Genomic DNA, 25,919 nt, shown 5'->3' with positions numbered 1-25,919 from the left:
TCTCCCCCCCCTACCCCCGTACTGGAAGGTTGCTGAGAGTTGAATGTTGATCAGTTCGGCGGTTTGTAAAGCAGAGCCTCTGTGCCATCCGGTTCGGTAAGTCGCACGCGGGAGGTAACGGCGCCTCCTTGTTGTTTTGTGACCCAATAGGATCCGTTGATGTCCAGCCCGACTTGGCTCCCCCCAAAGACTAGCAGCAATCTCACAGAGGGCGTTCCCACCCCGGTCACGCTCTCCGTCTCCGCGCCCGTCAGCTATCGCCGCCATCAGAAATTCGTCCCGCTCAAGCCCACGTACGTTGCGTACGAGCAAAATGGCGGCCTGAGCGCAGGGGGTCCACCGTGATACTCGGCGTCGCAATCAGGTACACCTGGCATGGCGCGCGCCGCGGCTGGCTCCAACCAGGGGTTGGGGGGGGGGGGGTGGTCATTGGCTTCGGCGCCCCCTGGGCTAGGGGAAGGACCAGCGAGTGTTCTCTGACCATCCAGTGTTTGGGGGGCGGAGAGGAGTCGGATGAGATCAGTCTGGGTTTTTTTTAATACTTTCACGAGATGTGGGCATCGCTGGCCAGGCCGACATTTATTGCCCATCCCTAATTGTCCCTTGAGAAGGTGGTGGTGAGCCACCATCTTGAACCGCTGCAGTCCCGTGTGGTGAAGGTGCTCCCACAGTGCTGTTAGGGAGGGAGTTCCAGGATTGTGACCCAGCGACGATGAAGGAACGGGCGATATATTTCCAAGTCGGGATGGTGTGTGACTGGGAGGGGAACGTGGAGGTGGTGGTGTTCCCATGGGCCTGCTGCCCTTGTCCTTCTAGGCGGTAGAGGTCGCGGGTTTGGGAGGTGCTGCCGAAGAAGCCTTGGCGAGTTGCTGCAGTGTATCTTGTAGACGGTACACACTGCAGCCAGGGGGCGCCGGTGGTGGAGGGAGTGAGTGTTGAAGGTGGTGGGTAGCGTGTCGATCAAGCGGCTGCTTTGTCCTGGATGGTGTCGAGCTTCTCGAGTGTTGTTGGAGCTGCAACTCATCCAGGCAAGTGGGGAGTGTTCCATCACACTCCTGACTTGTGCCTTGTAGATGGTGGAAAGGCTCAGGGGGTGAGACACTGGCCGCAGAATACCCAGCCTCTGACCTGCTCTTGTAGCCACAGTATTTATGTGGCTGGTCCAGTTAAGTTTCTGGTCAACGGTGACCCCCAGGATGTTGATGGTGGGGGATTCGGCGATGGTAATGCCGTTGAATGTCGAGGGGCGGTGGTTGGATATCTTGTTGGAGGTGGTCCTTGCCTGGCACTTGTGTGGCGCAAATGCATCTTACCAGCCCAAACGTGGATGTTGCCCAGGTCTCGCTGCGTGCGGGAATGGACTGCTCCACTATCCGAGGGGTTGTGAATGGTGTTGGCACGTGCAGAATGGGCACTTGGGGGCGGTATTGGAGGGTGGCTGGTGCCCATGGGACAGTGACGTTTAATACAGTCGTCATCATAGGCAGTCCCTCGAAGCGAGGATGACTTACTTCCACGCCAAAAAGGGATGAGTCCGCAGGTGTTTCAATGAAGGACCTAATATTCCGGATCCTGAAGGGTGGAAGATGCCTGTGCGTGGATTTTTTTAACGTGGGGTGACCATTGCACACCAGCCACCACACGGGCTTGACAGAGCGAGGTCTTGGTCCAGTGGCAAGGGTTAACCAGGACGACTGGAGACCAGCTCTACTGCACGGACCTAGTGCACACACATATCGCACAGTGTGGTGTGAGCTGGGCCCGTGCTGCCCCTGGGCCCTCGCCTCTCCTGGGCCCCGATCACGTCCCTCTCCAGTCTCTCGCCGCACCTTTGCCCCGACCTCGCCACTCCTGCTGCACCTGCCCACGCTCCAGTCACCGAGCTGAACCTTGATGACGTCCCGTTGCTCTCCTGCTCCAGCACGTGCTGCTCCCCTGGAGTGGTACACCGCCACGCTGCTCCTCCCGCCCCCCCCCCCCCCTCAGGCCTGCTCTGATCGTGCTCGCAGGCCGGGGGACCACGCAGCCTAACGGCGGTATAACTCGCATCTGGAGCAGGGGAGGGGGTGCACCTAACACCCTAAAGGGAACAGGTAGAGCAGTCGGCATGGAAGTGGATATATTCCTGGTTAGTGGGGAGTAGGAGGAGGGACTCGCTCTCTGTCTTGCGATGTGGATTCTAGTTCTTGCTGCCTTCTGTTAACCTCATATAAAGAGAGACTTGCATTTATATAGCGCCTTTCACCACCCCGGGTCGTCCCAAAGCGCTTCCCAGCCAATGAAGTACTTTTGGAGTGTAGTCACTGTTGTAATGTGGGAAACGCGGCAGCCAATTTGCGCACAGCAAGCTCCCACACACAGCAATAAGGTAATGAGCACATAATAACTTTTATTTATTTAGTGCCTTTAACATACGTCGCAAGGCGCTTCACAGCAGTGTAACAAAACAAAACGGATACATTTGACACTGAGCCGCAAAAGAAGAAATTAGGGCAGGTGACCAAAAGCTTTGTCAAAGAGGTCGCTGTTAAGGAGCGTCTTAAAGGAGGAAAGAGAGGCGGCGAGGTTTAGGGAGGGAGTTCCAGAGCTTGGGGTCCAGGCAACAGAAGGCATGGCCACCGATGGTTGAGCAGTTACAATGAGGGATGTTCAAGAGGGCAGAATTAGAGGAGCGCAGACATCTCAAGGGGGTTGTGGGGCTGGAGGAGGTTACAGAGATAGGGAGGGGGGGGGCGAGGGCCATGGAGGGGATTTGAAAACGAGGCGTTGCTTAACCGGGAGCCAATGTAGGTCAGCGAGCACAGGGGGTGATGGGTGAGCGGGACTGGGTGCAAGTTAGGACACGGGGCAGTGAGCACAGGGGGTGATGGGCGAGCAGGACTCGGTACGAGTTAGGACACGGGGCAGCGAGCACAGGGGGTGATGGGTGAGCGGGACCTGGTGCGCATTAGGACACGGGGCAGCGAGCACAGGGGGTGATGGGTGAGCGGGACTGGGTGCAAGTTAGGACATGGGGCAGTGAGCGCAGGGGGTAATGGGTGAGCGGGACTGGGTGCAAGTTAGGACACGGGGCAGTGAGCGCAGGGGGTAATGGGTGAGCGGGACTCGGTGCGCATTAGGACACGGGGCAGCGAGCACAGGGGGTGATGGGTGAGCGGGACTGGGTGTGAGTTAGGACACGAGTCAGCGAGTACAGGGGGTGATGGGTGAGCGGGACTGGGTGTGAGTTAGGACACGGGGCAGCGAGCACAAGGGGTGATGGGTGAGCGGGACTGGGTGTGAGTTAGGACAGGGGGTGATGGGTGAGTGGGACTCGGTGCGAGTTAGGATACGGGCTGCTGAGATTTTTTGGTGATGTTAGTTGAGGGATAAATATTGGCCCCAGGACATCAGGGAGAACTCCCCTGCTCTTCTTAGAAATAGTGGCCGTGATATCTTTTGCATCCACCCAATTGTTGATCACTGTGTGTGTGTGTGTGTGTGGAATATTGGTTCTAAATTCCCCTCTTCCCCAATCTTCACCCCTGTCACAGTTTAATTTGAAGTGGTTGGTTGTTTTTTTTTATCCTGTTGGGAGTGTCGCTTGTAAGATTGAAGAGCTGCAAATTTGTCCCCTTTTCCCTCTGCTCTCCCGATGGTGCTGACTCCCGTTGTGGTACAGTTCCTCGCCTCGCCCAAAGTGGCTGCGGTTGAGACGGGTCTCTAGCGGCTATTGACCTGTGGGGGGGCATCGCACCTCGTCCTCTTTCCCGAATCAATTTACCCGTCCAAGTCACTGCATTGTGATCAGGAGCTGATGTATCGATTGAATTGTTGGACTCTTAAGTGGACCAAGGGATATGGGGATCGGGCGGGAAAGTGGAGTTGAGGTCGAAGATCAGCCATGATTTTATTGAATGGCGGAGCAGGCTGGAGGGGCCGAATGGCAGACTCCTGGCGTTTATGCATTTGCTCCACTCCCACCCCCTCCGTAACCCCAGGAAGCTGAAGGTGGCCGCACTAACTACCACCCAGGCTGAGGACGGGTAGGCCAGCTGTGGAACTCAGTAGCCTTTACAAGGCAGACTCAGGGCTCAGTGCTGCGAGGGTTAATCTCCCCGACACGCCTGGAGAATGTCTCTGCTACTGAAGGAATGTCTTTCCTTACAAGGGCATAGAAACTTTGCAGCAATTATAACGATAGCCACACACTCCGAGGGCCCGACGTCCAGCCGATCTGCTCCAGCCCAGACTCCCGGCCTGCCCCGTCCCGCGAAGAGAGGCTGATGTCTGTAGACGCGATGAATTCCTGCCGGGACCCACCCAAGGCCCCTGCTTCCTGCTCCCGTGGTCACCGGGGGAAACCTTCAATTCAACCGGCGAGTTCACTCCCTCCAGGTCAGGTGGAGTTGAGGTGGTGAATGTTTCTAGGTGATTGGAACACAGCCGTGACTCAGTGGGCAGCGCACTCGCCTGAGTCACTCGGATGTGGGTTCGGGTCCCCACTCCAGCGACTCGAGTACTAAAATCCAGGCAGACACTCGCAGAGGGAGCACCGCACTGTCGGAGGGGCAGTACTGAGGGAGCGCCGCACTGTCGGAGGGGCAGTACTGAGGGAGCACTGCACTGTCGGGGGGTCGGTACAGAAGGAGCGTCACACTGAGGGAGCGCCGCACTGAGGGAGCGCCGCACTGTCGGAGGGGCAGTACTGAGGGAGCGCCGCACTGTCAGAGGGGGCAGTACTGAGGGAGCGCCGCACTGTCGGAGGGGCAGTACTGAGGGAGCGCCGCACTGTCAGAGGGGGCAGTACTGAGGGAGCGCCGCACTGTCGGAGGGGCAGTACTGAGGGAGCGCCGCACTGTCGGAGGGGCAGTACTGAGGGCGCGCCGCACTGTCAGAGGGGGCAGTACTGAGGGAGCGCCGCACTGTCGGAGGGGCAGTACTAAGGGAGCGCCGCACTGTCGGAGGGGCAGTACTGAGGGAGCACCGCACTGTCGGAGCGGGCAGTACTGAGGGAGCGCCGCACTGTCAGAGGGGGCAGTACTGAGGGAGCGCCGCACTGTCGGAGGGGCAGTACTGAGGGAGCCCCGCACTGTCGGACCGGGCAGTACTGAGGGAGTGCTGCACTGTCGGAGGGGGCAGTACTGAGGAAGCGCCGCACTGTCGGAGCGGACAGTACTGAGGGAGCCCCGCACTGTCGGAGGGGGCAGTACTGAGGGAGCGCCGCACTGTCGGAGGGGGCAGTACTGAGGGAGCGCCGCATTGTCGGAGGGACAGTACTGAGGGTGCCCCACATTTCCTTGCAGGTGGTGGAAAGGCTTTGGGGAGTGGGGAGGTGAGACACTTGCCGCAGAATACCCAGCCTGTGACCTGCTCTTGTAACAACGCTGCTTGTGTTTTCCAGCGGGACTGGTTTTGCAGTGCCGTGCCGAGGATCCCAGAGCGTTCCAGCCCACGTTGGCCATGTCCGGAGAACACCGCTACCCACTTGGGCCGGGCTGCAGGGAGGAGAGGAGCCCGGTGTCTTGGAGCCATGCCCAGCCACAAGTGGCCCACGAGATGCAGGTGAGGATCCCAGCAGGCTGGGTCGATGACGGGGCTGTTCGACTGTGGGGGGCTGCTCCGGAAATGGCCATTTCACAATCAAAATGATTCCGTTACTGACCTCATTTTAACATTCAAGAACATCAGAGATAGCAGCAGGAGGAGGCCATTCGGCCCCTCGAGCCTGCTCCACCATCCAATAAGATCACGGCTGATCTTCGACCTCAACTCCACTTTCCTGCCCGATCCCCATATCCCTCGATTCCCTTAATATCCAAAAATCTATGGATCTCCGTCTTGAATATACTCAGACTGAGCCTCCACAGCCCGCTGGGGCAGAGAATTCCAAACATTCATCACCCTCTGAGTGAAGAAATTCCTCCTCATCTCAGTCCTAAATGGCTGCCCCCTTATCCTGAGACTGTGACCCCTGGTTCTAGACTCCCCAGCCAGGTTTTATAAAAAAAAATCCTGGTAAATCTCTGCTGGACCCAGTTACATGTGAACGGATAATTCTGGGTGAGGCTTTAGAAGCAGGAGATGGCCATTCAGCCCCTCGAGACCGCTCCTCAGATCAGGGCTGATCTGTGATCTAACCCCATTTACCCACCTTGGTTCTGTAACCCTCTAATTTTAAGGTGATGCCCCCCCTTGTTTTGGTCTGCCCCCACCAGAGGAACAGTTCCTCTCTCTCTACCCTGTCCTTTAACCATAAGAGAATCGAGGGATCGGGCGGGAAAGTGGAGTTGAGGTGGAAGATTAGCCGTGATCTCATTGGATGGCGGAGCAGGCTCGAGGGGCCGAATGGCCGACTCCTGCTCCTAATTCTTATGTTCTTAAGCACCTCGTTAAGATCAACCCCTTAGTCATCATTACTGTTTCTTTTTAAAATCTTTTTGAAAGATCTTGATTGTGGAGATTTCTTACAATACAAGGAGTCTGTTTCCAACTCCCTTTCTCTCTGCACTATATACGGACCTGTGAACCAAAAGGTGGGAGGGTGAGAGCGGAGGTTACTGGCCTCTGCACGTTCTTTCCCTTCTCTGGTAGTCAGAACTCAACTGAGGGAGCGCCGCTCTGTCGGAGGGGCAGTACTGAGGGAGCGCCGCACTGTCGGAGGGGCAGTACTGAGGGAGCCCCGCACTGTCGGAGGGGCAGTACTGAGGGAGCGCCGCTCTGTCGGAGGGGCAGTACTGAGGGAGCGCCGCACTGTCGGAGGGGCAGTACTGAGGGAGCGCCGCACTGTCGGAGGGATAGTACTGAGGGAGCGCCGCACTGTCGGAGGGGCAATACTGAGGGAATGCGGCACTGTCGGAGGGGCAGTGCTGAGGGAGCGCCGCACTGTCGGAGGGGCAATACTGAGGGAATGCGGCACTGTCGGAGGGGCAGTGCTGAGGGAGCGCCGCACTGTCGGAGGGGCAGTACTGAGGGAGCGCCGCCCTGTCGGAGGGGCAGTACTGAGGGAGCGCCGCACTGTCGGAGGGGCAGTACTGAGGGAGCGCCGCACTGTCGGAGGGGCAGTACTGAGGGAACGCCGCACTGTCGGAGGGGCAATACTGAGGGAATGCGGCACTGTTGGAGGGGCAGTGCTGAGGGAGCGCCGCACTGTCGGAGGGGCAGTACTGAGGGAATGCGGCACTGTTGGAGGGGCAGTGCTGAGGGAGCGCCGCACTGTCGGAGGGGCAGTACTGAGGGAATGCGGCACTGTTGGAGGGGCAGTGCTGAGGGAGCGCCGCACTGTCGGAGGGGCAGTACTGAGGGAATGCTTCCTGTTTTGCAGACCAGGCCACTGGAGAAGCCCGTGAATCGTCCCTCGAGCATTGACGCCGAGATCGACTCTCTGACCAGCATGCTGGCCGACATGGAGAATAACTCGCCATTCCATCCCCGACCCAGACAGGTGAGACACAGGCGAACCCGACCGTTCTCACTCTCCCGGGGTCAGTGGGAGCGCGGGGTCAGTGGGAGCCCGGTGTCGCGGGGTTGGGTTGAAGGTGTCCTGTGGTCACACGGTATCATTTTATGATTATCATAGGGATGTAATAACTTTTCTAGCTATTTTTCCCTGGTCTCCAGGTCTGTAATGTGTGTTTCATTTTTGCTTTTGCAGAACTATGACAGCGGCATAGCTCCAGGCGTGGCCTCCTATCATTCCCAACCCCTGCCCCAGCCGACCTCCATCGCACCCAAACAATTGTCTGCCTACAAACCCATGGCTCAGCCCTCTGTCACCATGGCGACCAAGGCACCCGGGCAGCCTGAGGCCTTCTCCACCTCCAGGCCGGTTGCCTATGGCAACGCCTCGCACCCTCCGGCCTACAGCAGCGCGACCCACCCCGGGGCCTACTCCACCTCCTCGCCCCACCCCGGGGCCTACAACACCTCGTCGCAGCCTGGGGCCTACAACGCCTCGTCGCCTCAGTCTGTGGCCCACGCCTCGGCCTCCGTCCCCAGGCCCTACCCCCAGCCGGTGGCCGCCTCCTACAGCACGGCCTCGACGCCCAGCGGCCCCGCCTTCAACGTGCAGGTCAAGGTGGCCCAGCCGGTGCCCAACTACACGCAGCCGGGCCGCCAGGCCGAGCAGGCCTACGGCCCCCCGCCTCCCCGCCAGGCCTACCTCCACCAGCACCCGGAGCCGGCCTACCGGGCCCCCCAGGCCAGATACCCCGAGCCCTCCTACGCCTCGGCCCCTCAGCCCCCCGAGCCCGCCCAGACCTCCCCCAGCTGGTACCCGCCCGCCCACTTCGCCGGAGCCCCCGCCGGCCTCCCCGAGCCCCCCTACGGCCCCGAGGGAATGTACGGGGCCCGCAGGCCGGAGCTGGCGTTCTACGGCAGCGGGCCCGGCTCCAAGCCCGCGGGACAGTACCCCCAGTTTGCCGGCAAGAAGGGCGGCTACACCGAGGAGCTGCCCCCCCCACCACCACCCCCGCCCACTACCGCCAGCCACCTGCCAAAGGTAAGGACTGATCCTAATATCTCCTTCTGGGGCTCGGAGTCAAAGTCTGCTTGATAATCGCTCCCGGGCAGTGCCTCGGGACGGTTTACTGAGTTAAAGGCGCTATATAAATACAAGTTCTTGTTTATATGATGGTGGGGTCAAGGGTGATGGTGGGGTCAAGGGTGATGGTGGGGACGATGGTGGGAACAAGGGTGTGGGCGGGTGGGGTGATGGGGTGGGTGGGGGCAGGTTAATCCCAACCTTTCATGTGAAAGATTCTCCTCGTGTCCTTAGGTCTCTTACGGTCCCGGAGGGACTCCGACCCAAGCCAGCAGGCCGGAGGACGAACTCGATCGCATCACCAAGAAACTGGTTCATGACATGAACAACCCACCGACTGAGGAGTATTTTGGTGAGTGTCTGCAGGGAATGTAGAGTAAAGCTCTCTCTACACTGTCCCATCAAACACTCCCAGGGCAGGTACAGGGGGTGAGATACAGAGTAAAGCTCCCTCTACACTGTCCCATCAAACACTCCCAGGGCAGGTACAGGGGGTTAGATACAGAGTAAAGCTCCCTCTACACTGTCCCATCAAACACTCACAGGGCAGGTACAGGGGGTTAGATACAGAGTAAAGCTCTCTCTACATTGTCCCATCAAACACTCCCAGGGCAGGTACAGGGGGTTAGATACAGAGTAAAGCTCCCTCTACACTGTCCCATCAAACACTCCCAGGGCAGGTACAGGGGGTTAGATACAGAGTAAAGCTCCCTCTACACTGTCCCATCAAACACTCCCAGGGCAGGTACAGGGGGTTAGATACAGAGTAAAGCTCCCTCTACACTGTCCCATCAAACACTCCCAGGGCAGGTACAGCAGTTAAATAAGGAGAGACTGTTCCCGGGGCAGGAGGGTTGGTAACCAGAGGGACACAGATTGACGATAATCGGCGATGGAACCCGAGGGGGAGATGGGGAGAATGTGTTTACGCAGTGAGTTGTTGTGATCGGGAACGCGCTGCCTGAAAGGGCGGTGGGAGCAGATTCAATAGTAACTTTCAAACCAGCAATCGGAGATATATTTGAAAAGGGAAATTCTACAGGATTTTTGGGGGTGGAAAGAGCAGGGAGTGGGATTAATTGGATCGGACCTTCAAGGTGCCGGCACAGGCTCGATGGGCCCAATGGCCTCCTCCTGTGCTACTGTGACTGACCTAAGCCAACCGCTGTGTACAGTTTTGGTCTCCTTACCTAAGAAAGGATATACTTGCCACAGAGGGAGTGCAGTGAAGGGTCACTGGGATGGCAGGATTGTCGTATGAGGAGAGATTGGGTCAACTAGGCCTGTATTCACTCGAGTTTAGAAGAATGAGAGGGGATCTCATTGAAAGGTATAAAATTCTGACGGTGTTGGACAGACTGGATGCGGGGATGATGTTTCCCCGGGGCTGGGAAGTCTAGAACAAGGGGTCACAGTCTCAGGATACGGGGTAGGAAATTTAGGACCGAGATGAGGAGAAATGTTTTCACTCGGAGGGTGGTGAACCTGTGGAATTGTCTACCACAGAAGGCTGTGGGGGCCAAGTCACTGAATATATTTAAGAAGGAGATAGATAGAGTTCGAGAAACAAAAGGCATCAAGGGGTATGGGGAGAAAGCGGGAATATGGTGTTGGGATAGAGGATCAGCCATGATCATATTGCATGGTGCAGGCTCGAGGGGCCGAATGGCCGACTATTTTCTACGACTGGACAATGGGATGAAATATTGACCTTTCATCCCCGCGTGGTCGGAGGTCAAAGGTGCAGTGGGTGGGGTTACGAACCCCCCATTCTGTTTGATGTGGAGCTTGGGGTTGTGGTGATGTGGGAGGGCGGCCCCCCGGATACGCTGGGGATGTGTTGTGCGGTTGCCGAGTGTGCTGACGTGCGATGTCTGTGTTCCCCCCCCCCTTACTGCCCAGGTCGCTGCGCTCGGTGTGGGGAGAACGTGGTGGGGGACGGGACGGGCTGCATCGCCATGGACCAGGTCTTCCACGTCGAGTGCTTCACCTGCATGACCTGTCGCAGCCGGCTGAGAGGCCAGCCGTTCTACGCCATCGACAAGAAGTCCTACTGCGAGTCGTGTTACATCGTAAGTACCCCGGCGGCAAGTGACAGAGTGCGTTCCCCGCGGAGAAACGCGAGCTTAACATCGCAGGCGGTCCCTCGAAGCGAGGGTGACCTGCTTCCACAAGAGTCCGCAGGTGTTTCAACAAAGGACCTAATATTCCGGATCCCGAACTACATCCTGAAGGGTGGAAGATGCCTGTGGGTGGATTGTTTTAACGTGGGGTGGCCGTTGCACACCAGCCACCACACGGGCTTGACAGAGCGAGGTCTGGGTCCAGTGGCAAGGGTTAACCAGGACGACTGGAGACCAGCTCTGCTGCACGGACGGAGGGCGCACATACATCGCAGTGTGGGCTGGGCCCGTACTGCCCCTGGGCCCTCACCCCTCCCCTGCCCCGAGCTCGCGCCCCTCCCCAGCCCCAAGCTCGCGCCCCTCCCCAGCCCCGAGCTCGCGCCCCTCCCCAGCCCCGAGCTCGCGCCCCTCCCCAGCCCCGAGCTCGCGCCCCTCCCCAGCCCCGGGCTCGCGCCCCTCCCCAGCCCCGGGCTCGCGCCCCTCCCCAGCCCCGAGCTCGCGCCCCTCCCCAGCCCCGAGCTCGCGCCCCTCCCCAGCCCCGAGCTCGCGCCCCTCCCCAGCCCCGAGCTCGCGCCCCTCCCCAGCCCCGAGCTCGCGCCCCTCCCCAGCCCCGAGCTCGCGCCCCTCCCCAGCCCCGAGCTCGCGCCCCTCCCCAGCCCCGAGCTCGCGCCCCTCCCCAGCCCCGAGCTCGCGCCCCTCCCCAGCCCCGAGCTCGCGCCCCTCCTTTGCCGCACCTCTGCCCACAATGTTCCAGGGCCCAGCGTTCCAGCTCTATTTCCAGCCCCGACCTGCGGTGGTATTCTCACACAGGTCGGGCTGCCCCGCGATGGTTTGTGTGAGGCTGTCAGGAATAGGAGCAGTAGGCCATTTGGTCCTAGAGGGGTCAACAACCAGGGGGCATAAATTTAAAGTAATTGGGGAAGGTTTGGAGGGGATTTGAGGGGAAATCTTTTCACCCAGAGCATGGTGGGGACGTCTTGAACTAGGGGGCATAATCTTAGAATAAGGAGCCGTCCATTTAAAACTGAGATGAGGAGGAATTTATTGTCTGAGGGTTGTAAATCAGGAATTCGCTGCCCCAGAGAGCTGTGGAAGCTGGGTCGTCGAATATAGTTAAGACAGAGATGGACAGTTTATTAACCGATAAGGGGTTATGGGGAGCGGGCGGGGAAGTGGAGCTGAGTCCATGATCGGATCAGCCATGATCGTATTAAATGGCAGAGCAGGCTCAAGGGGCCGTATGGCCTACTCCTGCTCCTATTTCTTATGGAACTCGCTCCCTGAAAGGGTGGTGGAGGCAGAAACCCTCACCACATTTAGAAACTACCTGGATGTGCACGTGAAGTGCCGTAACCCGCAGGGCTACGGACCGAGAGCTGGAAAGTGGGATTAGGCTGGGTAGCTCTTGGTCGGTCGGCGCGGACACGATGGGCCGAATGGCCTCCTTCCGTGCGGCAGATTTCACGTGGCCGGTTACGGTGCACATACCCTGCCCCGGTGAGTGTCCTGTCACGGGCCAGTGGGGCTCGATTGATGCTTTGAGGTGAGCGACACAGAGCGCGAGCTCGTTCGGTTAAGCCCCGCGGGTTCAGTGATACGGAGCATTGAGCCAGGATTGGGTCCGCCCTGCTCCTTCCCACCAGCTCAGCTCGAGCACGGGGGGGGGGGGGGGGGGGAGAACGTGAATTGCAGCGGCGTGCGCCATTTTAACACGAAGCGACGGTGCCCATTGTGATCTGTAACCAACGCACCCACGACCCCCATCCTTCAGCACAAGCAATGCCTGCTGCCGAACCCTGGGCCAATGCTGCCCTCTGCAGGCCACTCCGATTACTGCCCCACTGCTGACTGAAGCAGCAAGCCGGATGCTTGCTCAGTGACAGAATGTCCTGAAGGCATTCGTCTCCAATCCAAGCACTCAGCCAATATTTTATATGAAAGCGTGGGCAGGAATGGGATCACCTGCTGCCATTTGTGGGCGATTGACTCCCTGACCTAAAATCTTTATCATTCTTCTCCAACTGCTTGCCACCAGGATGTGTCATGGCGTCCAAACAGTGGTCACCCTCCAGACAGATCACAGGCCCCGCTTGCTCACAGTCACTCCGCCTAAAATTTTCTTCACTGTGGCTCAGGTTTATTAAAGGTGATGTTGATTCTTCTTCCAAATAGTGGCCCTGGGATCTTTTTACATCCAACCGAGAGGGCAGACGGGGCCTTGGTTTGACATCTTATCCAAAACACTGCCCCTCCGACAGTGCGGCGCTCCCTCAGTGCTGCCCCTCCGACAGTGCGGCGCTCCCTCAGTACTGCCCCTCCGACAGTGCGGCGCTCCCTCAGTATTGCCCCTCCGACAGTGCGGCGCTCCCTCAGCACTGCCCCTCCGACAGTGCGGCGCTCCCTCAGCACCGCCCCTCCGACAGTGCGGCGCTCCCTCAGCACTGCCCCTCCGACAGTGCGGCGCTCCCTCAGCACTGCCCCTCCGACAGTGCGGCGCTCCCTTAGCACTGTACTGAGCGTGTCAGCCTAGATTTTTGTGCTCAAGTCTCTGGAGTGGGACTGGAACCCACGACCTTCAGACTGTGAGACGAGCGAGCCCGGCCGACACTGTAGGACATGGAGGTTTTCTGGCCGGCCTGCTGCCAGGGCAGTTGAGATTGTTTTCTGTCTTTTCCCTGCACAGAATACCCTGGAGCAATGCTCAGTCTGCTCCAAACCCATCATGGACAGGATCCTGCGGGCCATGGGCAGAGCCTATCACCCACAGTGCTTCACCTGCGTCGTGTGTCACCGCTGCCTGGATGGGATCCCCTTCACTGTGGACGCAACCAGTCAGATCCACTGCATCGAGGATTTCCATATGTGAGTAGATACAGAGTAAAGCTCCCTCCACACTGTCCCATCAAACACTCACAGGGCAGGTACAGGGGGTTAGATACAGAGTAAAGCTCCCTCGACACTGTCCCATCAAACACTCCCAGGGCAGGTACAGGGGGTTAGATACAGAGTAAAGCTCCCTCTACACTGTCCCATCAAACACTCCCAGGGCAGGTACAGGGGGTTAGATACAGAGTAAAGCTCCCTCTACACTGTCCCATCAAACACTCACAGGGCAGGTACAGGGGGTTAGATACAGAGTAAAGCTCCCTCTACACTGTCCCATCAAACACTCCCAGGGCAGATACAGGGGGTTAGATACAGAGTAAAGCTCCCTCTACACTGTCCCATCAAACACTCACAGGGCAGGTACAGGGGGTTAGATACAGAGTAAAGCTCCCTCTACACTGTCCCATCAAACACTCCCAGGGCAGGTACAGCACGGGGTTAGATACAGAGTAAAGCTCCCTCTACACTGTCCCTCCGACTGTTCCGTACTCCCTCAGTACTGCACTGGGAGTGTCAGCCTGGATTTTGTGCTCCAGTCTGTGGAGTAGGGCCTGAACACACAACCTTCTGACTGGATTTATTATTGACTATCTTATATTTAGGGCGTCTAGTTTTGGTCTCCCCCACAAGTGTAAACATTTTCTCTACATCTACGAAAGCCATTGTTTTCGGTTCCCGCCGCGAACTCCATTCCCCAGCCACTGACTCCTTCCCTTTCCCCAATTTCTGTCTGAGGCTGAACCAGACTCTTTGCAACCTGGGCGTCAGGTTTGATCCCACAATGAGCTTCCGACCACATATCCACGGCATAACTAAAACCGCCTGTTTCCTCATCCATGCCTTTGTTACCTCCAGACTTGACTATTCCAACGCACTCCTGGTCTCCCACATTCTACCCGACGTAAACTAGAGGTGATCCAAAACTCGGCTGCCCCGTGTCCTAACTCGCACCGAGTCCCTCTCACCCATCACCCCCTGTGCTCACTGACCCCGTGTCCTAACTCGCACCCAGTCCCTCTCACCCATCACCCCCTGTGCTCACTGAGCCCGTGTCCTAACTCGCACCGAGTCCCGCTCACCCATCACCCCCTGTGCTCACTGACCCCGTGTCCTAACTCGCACCGAGTCCCACTCACCCGTCACCCCCAGTGCTCGCTGCCCCGTGTCCTAACTCGCACCGAGTCCCACTCACCCGTCACCCCCTGTGCTCACTGCCCCGTGTCCTAACTCGCACCGAGTCCCGCTCACCCATCACCCCCTGTGCTCACTGACCTACATTGGCTCCCGGTTAAGCAACGCCTCGATTTCAAAATTCTCATCCTTGTTTACAATATCCCTCCATGGTCCTCGCCCCCTCCCTATCTCTGTAATCTCCTCCAGTCCCACAACCCCCCGAGATCTCTGCGCTCCTCTAATTCTGCCCTCCTGACCATCCCTGATTATAATCGCTCCACCATCGGTGGCCGTGCCTTCTGTTGCCTGGGCCCCAAGCTCTGGAACTCCCTCCCTAAACCTCTCCGCCTCTCTCTCCTCCTTCAAGACGCTCCTTAAAACCCACCTCTGTGACCCAGCTTTTGGTCACCTGCCCTAATTCCTACTTGTGTGGCTCAGTGTCACATTTTTTTTTTATTGCATAACCCTCCTGTGAAGCGCCCTGGGTCGTTTCACTACGTTAAAGGCGCTATATAAATACACGTTTGTTGTCTATCCTTGCACTCCAGCTGAGCGGTTTTTGCAATTTGTCTTCAACAGGAAGTTTGCGCCCCGCTGCTCTGTGTGTGCAAAGCCCATCATGCCGGAGGCGGGGCAGGAGGAGACGGTTCGTATTGTCGCCCTTGATCGTAGCTTCCACGTCAACTGTTACAAGTGTGAGGTGAGGACGCATGTGTTGCTCGGCGCCACAGACTGGGCCTTGTATTCCCTCGAGTGTAGAAGGTTAAGGGGCGATCTCATCGAGGGGCTTAAAGGAGTTGACGGGGTAGAGCGAGAGAGAGACGATTCCCTCTGGTGGGGGGAGTCCAGAACAAGGGGGGGACGTCACCTTAAAATGAGAGCCAGGCCGTTCAGGGTGATGTCAGGAAGCACTTCTTCACACAAAGGGCAGTGGGAATCTGGAACTCTCTCCCCCAAAAAGCTGCTGAGGCCGGGGGTCAACTGGAAATTTCAACACTGAGGTTACATAAGAAATAGGAGCAGGAGTAGGCCATTCGGCCCCTCGAGCCTGCTCCGCCATTCAATACGATCATGGACTCAGCTCCACTTCCCTGCCCGCACCTTATCCCCTTATTGTTCAAGAAACTGTCTATTTGTCTTAAATATATTCAATGTCCCGGCTTCCACAGCTCTCTGAGGCAGCGAATTCCACAGATTTACAACCCTCAGAGAAGAAATTCCTCCTCATCTCAGTTTTAAATGGGCGGCCCCTTATTCTAAGATCGTGCCCCCGAGTTCTAGTCTCCCCCCATCAGTGGAAACATCCTCTCTGCATCCACCTTGTCGAGCCCCCTCATAATCTTATACGTTTCAATAAGATCACCTCTCATTCATCTGAATTCCAATGAGTAGAGGCCCAACCTCCTCAACCTTTCCTCATAAGTCAACCCTCTCATCCCCGGAATCAACCGAGTGAACCTTCTCTGAACTGCCTCCAAAGTATATCCTTTCGTAAATACGGAAACCAAAACTGCACGCAGTACTCCAGGTGTGGCCTCACCAATACCCCGTATAACTGGAACAAGACTTCCCTCCATCCCCTTTTATACTCCATCCCCTTTGCAATAAAGGCCAAGATTCCATTGGCCTTCCTGATCACTTGCTGTACCTGCATAACATCCTTTTGTGTTTCATGTACAAGTACCCCCAGGTCCCGCTGTACTGCGGCACTTTGCAATCTTTCTCTATTTAAATAATAACTTGCTCTTTGATTTTTTTTTCTGCCAAAGTGCATGACCTCACACTTTCCAACATTATACTCCATCTACCAAATTGTTGCCCACTCACTGAGCCTGTCTATGTCCTTTTGCAGATTTTTTGTGTCCCCCTCACACATTGATTTTCCTCCCATCTTTGTATTGTCAGCAAACTTGGCTACATTACATTCAGTCCCTTCTTCCAAGTTGTTAATATAGATTGTAAATAGTTGAGGTCCCAGCACTGATCCCTGCGGCACCCCACTAGTTACTGATTGCCAACCAGAGAATGAACAATTTTATCCCTACACTCTGTTCTCTGTTAGTTAGCCAATCCTCTATCCATGCTAATATATTATCTCCAACCCCATGAACTTTTATCTTGTGCAGTAACCGCCTCAACCTTTCCTCATAAGTCAACCCCCTCATCTCTGGAATCAACCAAGTGAACCTTCTCTGAACTGCCTCCAAAGCAAGTATATCCTTTCGTAAATATGGAAACCAAAACTGCACGCAGTGTTCCAGGTGTGGCCTCACCAATACCCTGTATAACTGGAGCAAGACTTCCCTGCTTTTATACTCCATCCCCTTTGCAATAAAGGCCAAGATTCCATTGGCCTTCCTGATCATTTGCTGTACCTGCATACTATCCTTTTGTGTTTCATGCACAAGTGCCCCCAGGTTGATCGATTTTTGTTGGGTATTTAGGGTTACGGAAGCAAGGCGGGTAGATGGAGTTAAAATACAGATCAGCCCTGATCTCATTGAATGGCAGAACAGGCTCAAGGGGCCGAATGGTCTCCTGTTCCCATGTCTGTACAATTCTCAGCTTCCCGGATTTCTCCCCCTGTAGCTTCCGGGGGATATTGCCACGCTCCAGCACACCTGTCCCGGTAGATTGGGGGGGGCAAGGGGAGGGGGGGGCGTCCAAGAGTGTCGGCGGCTGTTGAACCAGGTCAGGCATCGCCGCAGAGTCTAATCCCGCCTCATGCCCAACGTCCGCATGCCCACACCTGCTGGCTGCTGTGACTGACGGTCAGTGGGCGGGGGGAAACACTGGCTGATTCCTCACCCCCTCCCCTCCCTCTCTACCTCGCCCCGGGGAAAGCGCAGGCCGACTGATCCCCGGCTGAGGTGAGAAGGGGGTTTAAGCCCTGGGGTTCCAAGGTCCCGCGAGGGTTCACTGCGTTAGGGCGAGGGGAGTGCAAGGAGCAACCAAGCCATTGCTTCCTTTTGGGTGGGGTCAGTCGGTCGCGCACTCACCTGAGTCAGAAGGTCGAGGGTTCGAGTCCCACTCCAGGGACTTGAGCATACAAATCCAGGCCCACACTCCTGGTGCAGTGCTGAGGGAGCGCCGCACTGTCGGAGGGGCAGTGCTGAGGGAGCGCCGCACTGTCGGAGGGGCAGTGCTGAGGGAGCGCCGCACTGTCGGAGGGGCAGTGCTGAGGGAGCGCCGCACTGTCGGAGGGGCAGTGCTGAGGGAGCGCCGCACTGTCGGAGGGGCAGTACTGAGGGAGCGCCGCACTGTCGGAGGGGCAGTGCTGAGGGAGCGCCGCACTGTCGGAGGGGCAGTACTGAGGGAGCGCCGCACTGTCGGAGGGGCAATACTGAGGGAGGTTGCGTCTTTCGATTGAGACCGATTCTCTGTCTGCTCTCGGGTGGATGGAGAAGATCCCACAGCCACAGTTTTGAAGGGCAGCAAGGAGTGTCCTGGGGCCAATAATTATCCCTCAACCAACATCACTAAATGAGATGATGTGGTCATTATCACATTGCTGTGTGTGGGAGCTTGCTGTGCGCAAGTTGGCTGCCCACAATACAACAGTGACCACACTCCAAAAGTACTTCATTGGCTGTAAAGCGCTTTGGGAGGCCCTGAGGTGGGTGAGAGGCGCTATAGAAATGCGAGTTGTGTCTAACATGTCCGTCGGCCATTGACCGGTTCTGTGCCCTTTGACCCCTCCCCTGCAGGACTGCGGATTCGTTCTGTCGTCGGAGGGGGAGGGCTGCGGCTGCTACCCATTGGACGGGCACATCCTGTGCAAGAACTGCAGTGCTCGGCGCATTCAGGACCTCTCGGCGAAAATCACCACCGACTGTTGACCAACCCCACCCCAACCCTCTCATCCCCCCCCCCCCCCCCAACGGGCCGGAGGCCGGAATCGCGTGCCGAGAGAGGGGGAGGGGAGGCAGCGCCGGACGCGAGGAGGAGGAGGAGGAGGAGGAGGAGGAGGAGGAGATACGCGGGCTGCGGGCTGCACCCGGAGGCTCATTTCCCCCATGCAGACGAGGGGGCGTATCGCGGTTCCTTCCCGTGTCCGGGCGCCATGTTGAGCGCTGATAATGCACGGGGTTCAGGCTCAACGCCAACACTCCACAACTCTTTTTATATTAAAGAAAAATAAGCTGAGATTACGCAGAGATTAATTATCCCGCGTGACACGGTGCCAGGTTATTAACCCGGCCCTCCCCCTCCCCCCCCCCCCCTCTCTCTTCCCCCCCCCCCCCCCTCTCTCTCTCTCTCTTTCCCCCCTCCCCCCCCGTCTTTGTCTCTCTCTTTTCCCCCTCGCTCTGTCTCTCTATCTCTCTCCCCCCCCTCTCTCTCTCTTTCTCCCCCCCCTCTCTTTTTCTCTCTCTCTCTCTCTCTCTCTCTCTCTCCTCCTCCTCTCGCTCTCTCTCTCCTCCTCTCTTGGTCTCTCTCTCCCCCCTCTCTCTCTCTCTCTTCTCCTCCTCCTCCTCTCGCTCTTTCCTCCTCCTCTCTTGGTCTCTCTCTCCCCCCCTCTCTCTCTCTCTCTCTCTCTTCTCCTCCTCCTCCTCCTCTCGCTCTCTCTCTCCTCCTCCTCTCTTGGTCTCTCTCTCCCCCCTCTCTCTCTCTCTTTCCCCCCCCCCCTCTCTCTCTCTCTCTCTCTTTCCCCCCTTTCTCTCCTCCTCTCTCTCTCTCTCTCTCTCCCCTCTCTCTCTCTCGCTCTCTCTTTCCCTCCCCCCACTCTCTCTCCCTGAAGGACACACAGAAAAGCATGGATGGGTCTGACCGGGGTTGTGTGGGGGGGTCGGATCTGCAGTGCCGATTGTGGCTAGCTCTGTGTCCGACTCCTGTTGTAAGGGTATGTGACACCTGCACCAGAAAAAAAACAATAAAAAGAAATGATTTGCATCATCGCTGTCCGTCTGATTCAATCCCAGTAACGGAGGAGGTCGCCCACAGATCGGTGGCTGCTGTCAGACTGCCAGTCATCCCTCCCTCCACACACTGTCTCTCTGCCTGCCTGTCTCTCTGTGTGTCTCTCTCTCTCTCTGTGTCTCTCTGTGTGTGTCTCTCTCTCTCTCTGTGTCTCTCTCTCTCTCTCTCTGTGTCTCTCTGTCTGTGTGTGTGTGTGTGTGTCTCTGTGTCTCTGTGTCTCTGTCTCTGTCTCTGTGTGTGTGTGTGTGTGTCTGTGTCTCTGTGTCTCTCTCTGTGTCTGTCTCTGTCTCTCTCTCTCTGTGTGTGTGTGTCTCTGTGTGTGTGTGTCTCTCTCTCTGTGTCTCTCTCTCTGTGTCTCTCTCTGTGTCTCTCTCTCTGTGTCTCTCTCTCTGTGTCTCTCTCTGTGTGTGTCTGTGTCTTTCTCTCTGTTTCTCTCTCTCTGTCTCGCTGTGTGTGTCTCTCTGTCTCTGTGTGTGTGTCTCTCTCTCTGTGTCTCTCTGTGTCTCTCTCTCTGTGTCTCTCTCTCTGTCTCTCTCTCTCTCTGTGTCTCTCTGTCTCTCTCTCTCTCTCTCTCTATCTCTGTGTCCCTGTCTCTGTGTACCCTGAAGTGCTGCATCTTTCGGATGAGCTGCGTTTCCTACATTACAGCAGTGTCTACACTTCAAAAAGAAATACTTCGTTGGCTGTGGGACGTCGGAGAGGTCATGAAATGAATGTGTGAGATTCATTTCCCAGTCCGGGATGGCCACGGGAGAGCAGCTAATTAAAAGGGTAGCTTGACCCAGAACATGTAGATTTTACTTGGAATGTTTCAGATGGGTTGGAGGTTGCCTAAGGCCTGCAGTTCCTGAACAGAAATGATTCCAGCCTTCATTTTTATATTTAAATCACGAACGTCAATACCTGAGAGTGATTGAAACTTGCAATATAGGAATCTAAAATATTCATTGTGCTGCACGACAATGCACGGGGTTACCAAATACTGGAGAGAAGCATTTATCTTTATTTGTGTGGCAAATAAGTTGGATTTGTAAGCTGCTTGTGATGGTTTTCAGTGCTGGGGGGTAGAAGTGGAGCTGGCAGTGGTGTAAACCCTGTGCACAGGTTTGTGGCTGTTGCTGGTTTTAACTGTCTGTGTTCTGCATTCCTTCTCCGTCCGAACATCAAACGATCAGCTCATTGCCGGCTGGAAGCACTGTAAGGGAATGAGGGCTGACTATCTGACGGGTTTAGAGAGGTTCCTGCTCCCGATCACTGCCCCCTGCCCCCTGGGTTAGAGAGGGTTCCTGCTCCCGATCACTGCCCAGTGACCCCTGGGTTAGAGAGGGTTCCTGCTCCTGATCACTGCCCAGTGACCCCTGGGTTAGAGAGGGTTCCTGCTCCCGATCACTGCCCAGTGACCCCTGGGTTAGAGAGGGTTCCTGCTCCTGATCACTGCCCAGTGACCCCTGGGTTAGAGAGGGTCCTGCTCCTGATCACTGCCCAGTGACCCCTGGGTTAGAGAGGGTTCCTGCTCCTGATCACTGCCCAGTGACCCCTGGGTTAGAGAGGGTTCCTGTTCCTGATCACTGCCCAGTGACCCCTGGGTTAGAGAGGGTCCTGCTCCTGATCACTGCCCCCTACCCCCTGGGTTAGAGAGGGTTCCTGTTCCTGATCACTGCCCAGTGACTCCTGGGTTAGAGAGGGTTCCTGCTCCTGATCACTGCCCAGTGACCCCTGGGTTAGAGAGGGTTCCTGCTCCCGATCATTGCCCAGTGACCCCTGGGTTAGAGAGGGTTCCTGCTCCTGATCACTGCCCAGTGACCCCTGGGTTAGAGAGGGTTCCTGCTCCCGATCATTGCCCAGTGACCCCTGGGTTAGAGAGGGTTCCTGCTCCCGATCACTGCCCAGTGACCCCTGGGTTAGAGAGGGTTCCTGCTCCCGATCACTGCCCAGTGACCCCTGGGTAAGAGAGGGTTCCTGCTCCTGATCACTGCCCAGTGACCCCTGGGTTAGAGAGGGTCCTGCTCCTGATCACTGCCCAGTGACCCCTGGGTTAGAGAGGGTTCCTGCTCCTGATCACTGCCCAGTGACCCCTGGGTTAGAGAGGGTTCCTGTTCCTGATCACTGCCCAGTGACCCCTGGGTTAGAGAGGGTCCTGCTCCTGATCACTGCCCCCTACCCCCTGGGTTAGAGAGGGTTCCTGTTCCTGATCACTGCCCAGTGACTCCTGGGTTAGCGAGGGTTCCTGCTCCTGATCACTGCCCAGTGACCCCTGGGTTAGAGAGGGTTCCTGCTCCCGATCATTGCCCAGTGACCCCTGGGTTAGAGAGGGTTCCTGCTCCCGATCACTGCCCAGTGACCCCTGGGTTAGAGAGGGTTCCTGCTCCCGATCACTGCCCAGTGACCCCTGGGTAAGAGAGGCTTTCTGCTCCTGATCACTGCCCAGTGACCCCTGGGTTAGAGAGGGTTCCTGCTCCTGATCACTGCCCAGTGACCCCTGGGTTAGAGAGGGTTCCTGCTCCTGATCACTGCCCAGTGACCCCTGGGTTAGAGAGGGTCCTGCTCCTGATCACTGTCCAGTGACCCCTGGGTTAGAGAGGGTTCCTGCTCCTGATCACTGCCCAGTGACCCCTGGGTTAGAGAGGGTTCCTGCTCCTGATCACTGCCCAGTGACCCCTGGGTTAGAGAGGGTTCTAGCTCCTGATCACTGTCCAGTGACCCCTGGGTTAGAGAGGGTTCCTGCTCCTGATCACTGCCCAGTGACCCCTGGGTTAGAGAGGGTTCCTGCACCCGGGGAAACTGTACCATGCTGGAAAAATGCAGCCCGCAGGTGAAGATGGAAAAACTCCCTTGCTCACGTATTCGCAATAAAAAGACACTGGGGCACGAAAATCAGATTGCAGTTGGTGGAGGGGCTTTGCACTGATTGGTGCACTGCCCGCCCAATGAAATGGAAGCACCAATCTCTGAGCGAGGAGTATGGGGGGGGGAGTTTGCTCGTGGTGATGTCATTCCTGTCCCGCTCGAGGGGTACATAAAGCGGGTAGGAGGGGGCCTGGAGTCAGACACACAGAGACCCCTCGGCTCTCGCTGCAGAACCCCGACGAAAGTTTCGAACCGCCAGCAGAAGAGACATCGTCGTTGTCTCTCTCCCCATCGGCACCGAAAAAAATTACTGCCCAAAGATGTCAAGATCTCAGATTCAAGTCCTCCTCGCTCTGATCTCAGCCGCTCTCCTGCTGCCCAGAGTCTCTGGAGCACCCAGAGCAGAGGGTCAGCCGGACGTCTTACAAGAGCTCAGCCTCGAGGGGAAAGAGGTAAGGGAAACCCTTATTTTAAAAATCTCCGTCCTTGCACAGCTTAACCCTGCGCGCACCAACGAGCACTCCGGTTCACCCATCCCAGCTCCCGCAGTCTGTCTCTTAAATACAGATATGCCGTTAACTTTTGTTGATCTCGTCGCTGAATTCCAGCTGCATTTCGTTATCTTTTATTAAGTAAAGTGTTCCGGAGGTGAAGAGCAGGAGCGAGCTGGTCTAACATCAGTAGAGATACAGTCAGTAACACAGGGCGCTGGGGGAGAGGGGTTACTGAGTGACAGTGTGAGGGAGCTGGATTAACATCAGTACAGATACAGTCAGTAACACAGGGTGCTGGGGGAGAGGGGTTACTGAGTGACAGTGTGAGGGAGCTGGATTAACATCAGTACAGATACAGTCAGTAATACACGGCGCTGGGGGAGAGGGGTTACTGAGTGACAGTGTGAGGGAGTTGGATTAACATCAGTACAGATACAGTCAGTAACACAGGGTGCTGGGGGAGAGGGGTTACTGAGTGACCGTGTGAGGGAGCTGGATTAACATCAGTACAGATACAGTCAGTAACACAGGGTGCTGGGGGAGAGGGGTTACTGAGTGACCGTGTGAGGGAGCTGGATTAACATCAGTACAGATACAGTCAGTAACACAGGGTGCTGGGGGAGAGGGGTTACTGAGTGACCGTGTGAGGGAGCTGGATTAACATCAGTGCAGATACAGTCAGTAGGATATAAGTGTGTGAAATTAGCTAGTCAGTAACGTCACAGTACTGAGGGAGCGCCGCACTGTCGGAGGGGCAGTACTGAGGGAGCGCAGCACTGTCGGAGGGGCGGTACTGAGGGAGCGCAGCACTGTCGGAGGGGCTGTACTGAGGGAGTGCTGCACTGTCGCAGGGGAGTTCTCCCCGGTGTCCCGGGCCAATATTTATCCCTCAATCAGCATCACTAAAACAGATGATCTGGGTCATTGTCACATTACTGTTTGTGGGAGCTTGCTGTGTTACAAATTGACTGCTGCGTTTCCCACATTACAACAGCGACCGCACTGCAATAAAAAGCCCTTCAGTGGTGGTAAAGCGCTTTGGGGTTATGCTGAGGTGGTGACCGGCTCTCTAAATGCAAATGCTTTCTTCCCCCAGCAGGAGTTGTCCAGGATCACGTTGCTGAGGCTGCTCTCTGACCTGCTGCGGTCAGAGAACAATGTGTCTCCAAGCTCCGACAAGCGGGGGCTGGCTCAGGAGGAGATCTTCCGGCGCTGGAACTCCCCCCGGGACCGCAAGGCCGGCTGCAAAAACTTCTTCTGGAAGACCTTCACGTCTTGTTAAGTTGGGAAAGAGAGAGAGAGAGAAGAAAGTCATCAATAGTTCCTGTCTCGTCCCAACGCCCTTCCACCGCCCCAACCCTCGCACCTCCCTCGCTCCGTCGCAAGGGCAGACATCACCGATCACCTCCCCGGCCGCTCCGTGCAGAGATACCCTAAACGGTTTCCCTTACAGGCAGCTCCATGGTTCAATTCCACCTCTCCCCTCCATCTCTCCACAGTGGTAACTCTATCCATTCCCCCCCCCCCCCCCCCAACTCGTCCCGTGTGTAATGTACGCACCATGTGATTGCGCTCACAGGTTTGTAGAGCTGTTGCATTGCGAGTGGCTCAGCCGGTCACGTGATGTTCGCAAGACTCAATAAAACCCCGGCCAGTTGGGTTCGGGGGAATCCACGCCGGGGCAGGTGGTTGTGAGCCTGGTGGATGAACTGCTAATGTGTCGTGTGATTGTTAAACCTTTGTTAATAAACCAACTAGTTCTTAATAGCAAAGAACCCATGAAGCAAATAGCAAATAACATTACCAAATGGCGACCGGGATGGGAGTTTCTTTGTGAAGAAATTTGGGTGGGATCTCCTTTGATGAGGCAAATGCAAGTGGAGCACGGCAAGCAGATATACCAGCAGCGTGATCTCCGAATGGGAGTGTGGTAGTACCCACTCACAATGCAACAGGTCTACAACTCTTTTGAGAGAGGTCAATAAATAAACATTAAATCAAGTGCCCCCTTAAAAAATTTGCTGTATAATCGCTGCTGGCAGGGTTCGAACATGCGTGGGGATACTGTCATGTATCTTACATTATTATATATAACTGTATCCTAGCATGCTATACATGACTGTAATAAGATATGACCTGTAACCACCAGCATACCTTACCACCAGGGGTGCACTTGCAAGAGACAGGTATATAAGGACAGGTCTCAGGCAAGTGCAGCATTCCAGAGCTGTGAAATAAAAGGTGCAGGTCCAGAGTGACCTTGACTTCACTACATGCCTCGTGTGAATCTGTACTGAGGGGACAGGACTTTACAGATACCCCACTGGATTTTGAATCCAACACCTTAACCACTCGGCCATTGGAGCTGCCAACAAGTCTACAAACCTGTGGCCATACTCACAGGTGTCTACATTACTCCATGCAACAAGACCATTACAAGGCAGGGTAAACACGGAACGTCTCACAGTGCCGACGGTGTGTGTTGTGTTAACTTATTGTGTTGTAAATGATTGCCTTTTATTCTTTATTCTCTTCAGCATGAAACGGCTCTCGCACAATTAAAAAAAAAACATGTTTTCATGCACCCCCTGAGCTCACGGTGTATCATTGTATCTGTGTCTGTGATTAATGCAAACACGTGTCCAAGCTCCGTCGGATAGCGGGTCCCCTTGGCAGAGTAATTGGGGAATATATGCCAAGGTCAATGCTCGAGGTTTTTGCAGGTATATTAAGAGGGTGTCTAAGAGTAATACGGGATACTTGCCTCTTTATTAGCCGAGGCATAGAATATAAGAGCAGGGAGGTTCTGCTTGAGCTGCACAAAACACCAGCTAGAGTACTGCACGTACAGTTCTGATCACCACTTTACAGGAAAGATGTGATTGCACGAGAGAGGGTACAGAGGAGATTTACCAGGCTGTTGCCAGGACTAGATATTAGCTATCGCTAGAAGTGTCA

At 56.2% G+C, this 25,919-nt stretch overlaps 2 protein-coding genes across 7 annotated transcripts in view; both read left to right on the top strand.

Annotated features, from left to right (window-relative positions):
- Positions 1-19,593, top strand: part of trip6 (thyroid hormone receptor interactor 6) — a 39,331-nt gene extending 19,738 nt beyond the window's left edge. For 2 of the 6 annotated variants that reach the window (XM_070863199.1, XM_070863200.1), the window contains exons 2-10: positions 151-364; positions 5,384-5,544; positions 7,304-7,423; positions 7,634-8,479; positions 8,756-8,873; positions 10,424-10,593; positions 13,328-13,506; positions 15,283-15,403; positions 18,411-19,593. In XM_070863199.1, coding sequence (XP_070719300.1) covers positions 5,443-5,544; positions 7,304-7,423; positions 7,634-8,479; positions 8,756-8,873; positions 10,424-10,593; positions 13,328-13,506; positions 15,283-15,403; positions 18,411-18,542 — 1,788 coding nt within the window. In that variant the 5' untranslated portion in view covers positions 151-364; positions 5,384-5,442 and the 3' untranslated portion in view covers positions 18,543-19,593. Of the gene's footprint in view, positions 1-150; positions 365-4,131; positions 4,411-5,383; positions 5,545-7,303; positions 7,424-7,633; positions 8,480-8,755; positions 8,874-10,423; positions 10,594-13,327; positions 13,507-15,282; positions 15,404-18,410 lie in introns of those variants that run through there. The other 4 variants (XM_070863196.1, XM_070863198.1, XM_070863197.1 and 1 more) reach the window with 4 other exon arrangements.
- Positions 19,594-22,787: 3,194 nt separating this feature from the next.
- Positions 22,788-24,485, top strand: LOC139232837 (somatostatin-1-like). Its single transcript, XM_070863329.1, has 2 exons — positions 22,788-23,015; positions 24,058-24,485. Exons 1-2 carry the CDS (start codon positions 22,788-22,790, stop codon positions 24,241-24,243), a joined length of 414 nt encoding a protein of 137 aa, XP_070719430.1. The 3' UTR covers positions 24,244-24,485.
- Positions 24,486-25,919: the final 1,434 nt, after the last annotated feature.

Source organism: Pristiophorus japonicus, chromosome 20 (assembly GCF_044704955.1).
Source record: "Pristiophorus japonicus isolate sPriJap1 chromosome 20, sPriJap1.hap1, whole genome shotgun sequence".
In the NCBI taxonomy this organism is placed as follows: Eukaryota; Metazoa; Chordata; class Chondrichthyes; family Pristiophoridae; genus Pristiophorus; species Pristiophorus japonicus.
This window is presented reverse-complemented; position numbering and strand designations above follow the sequence as displayed.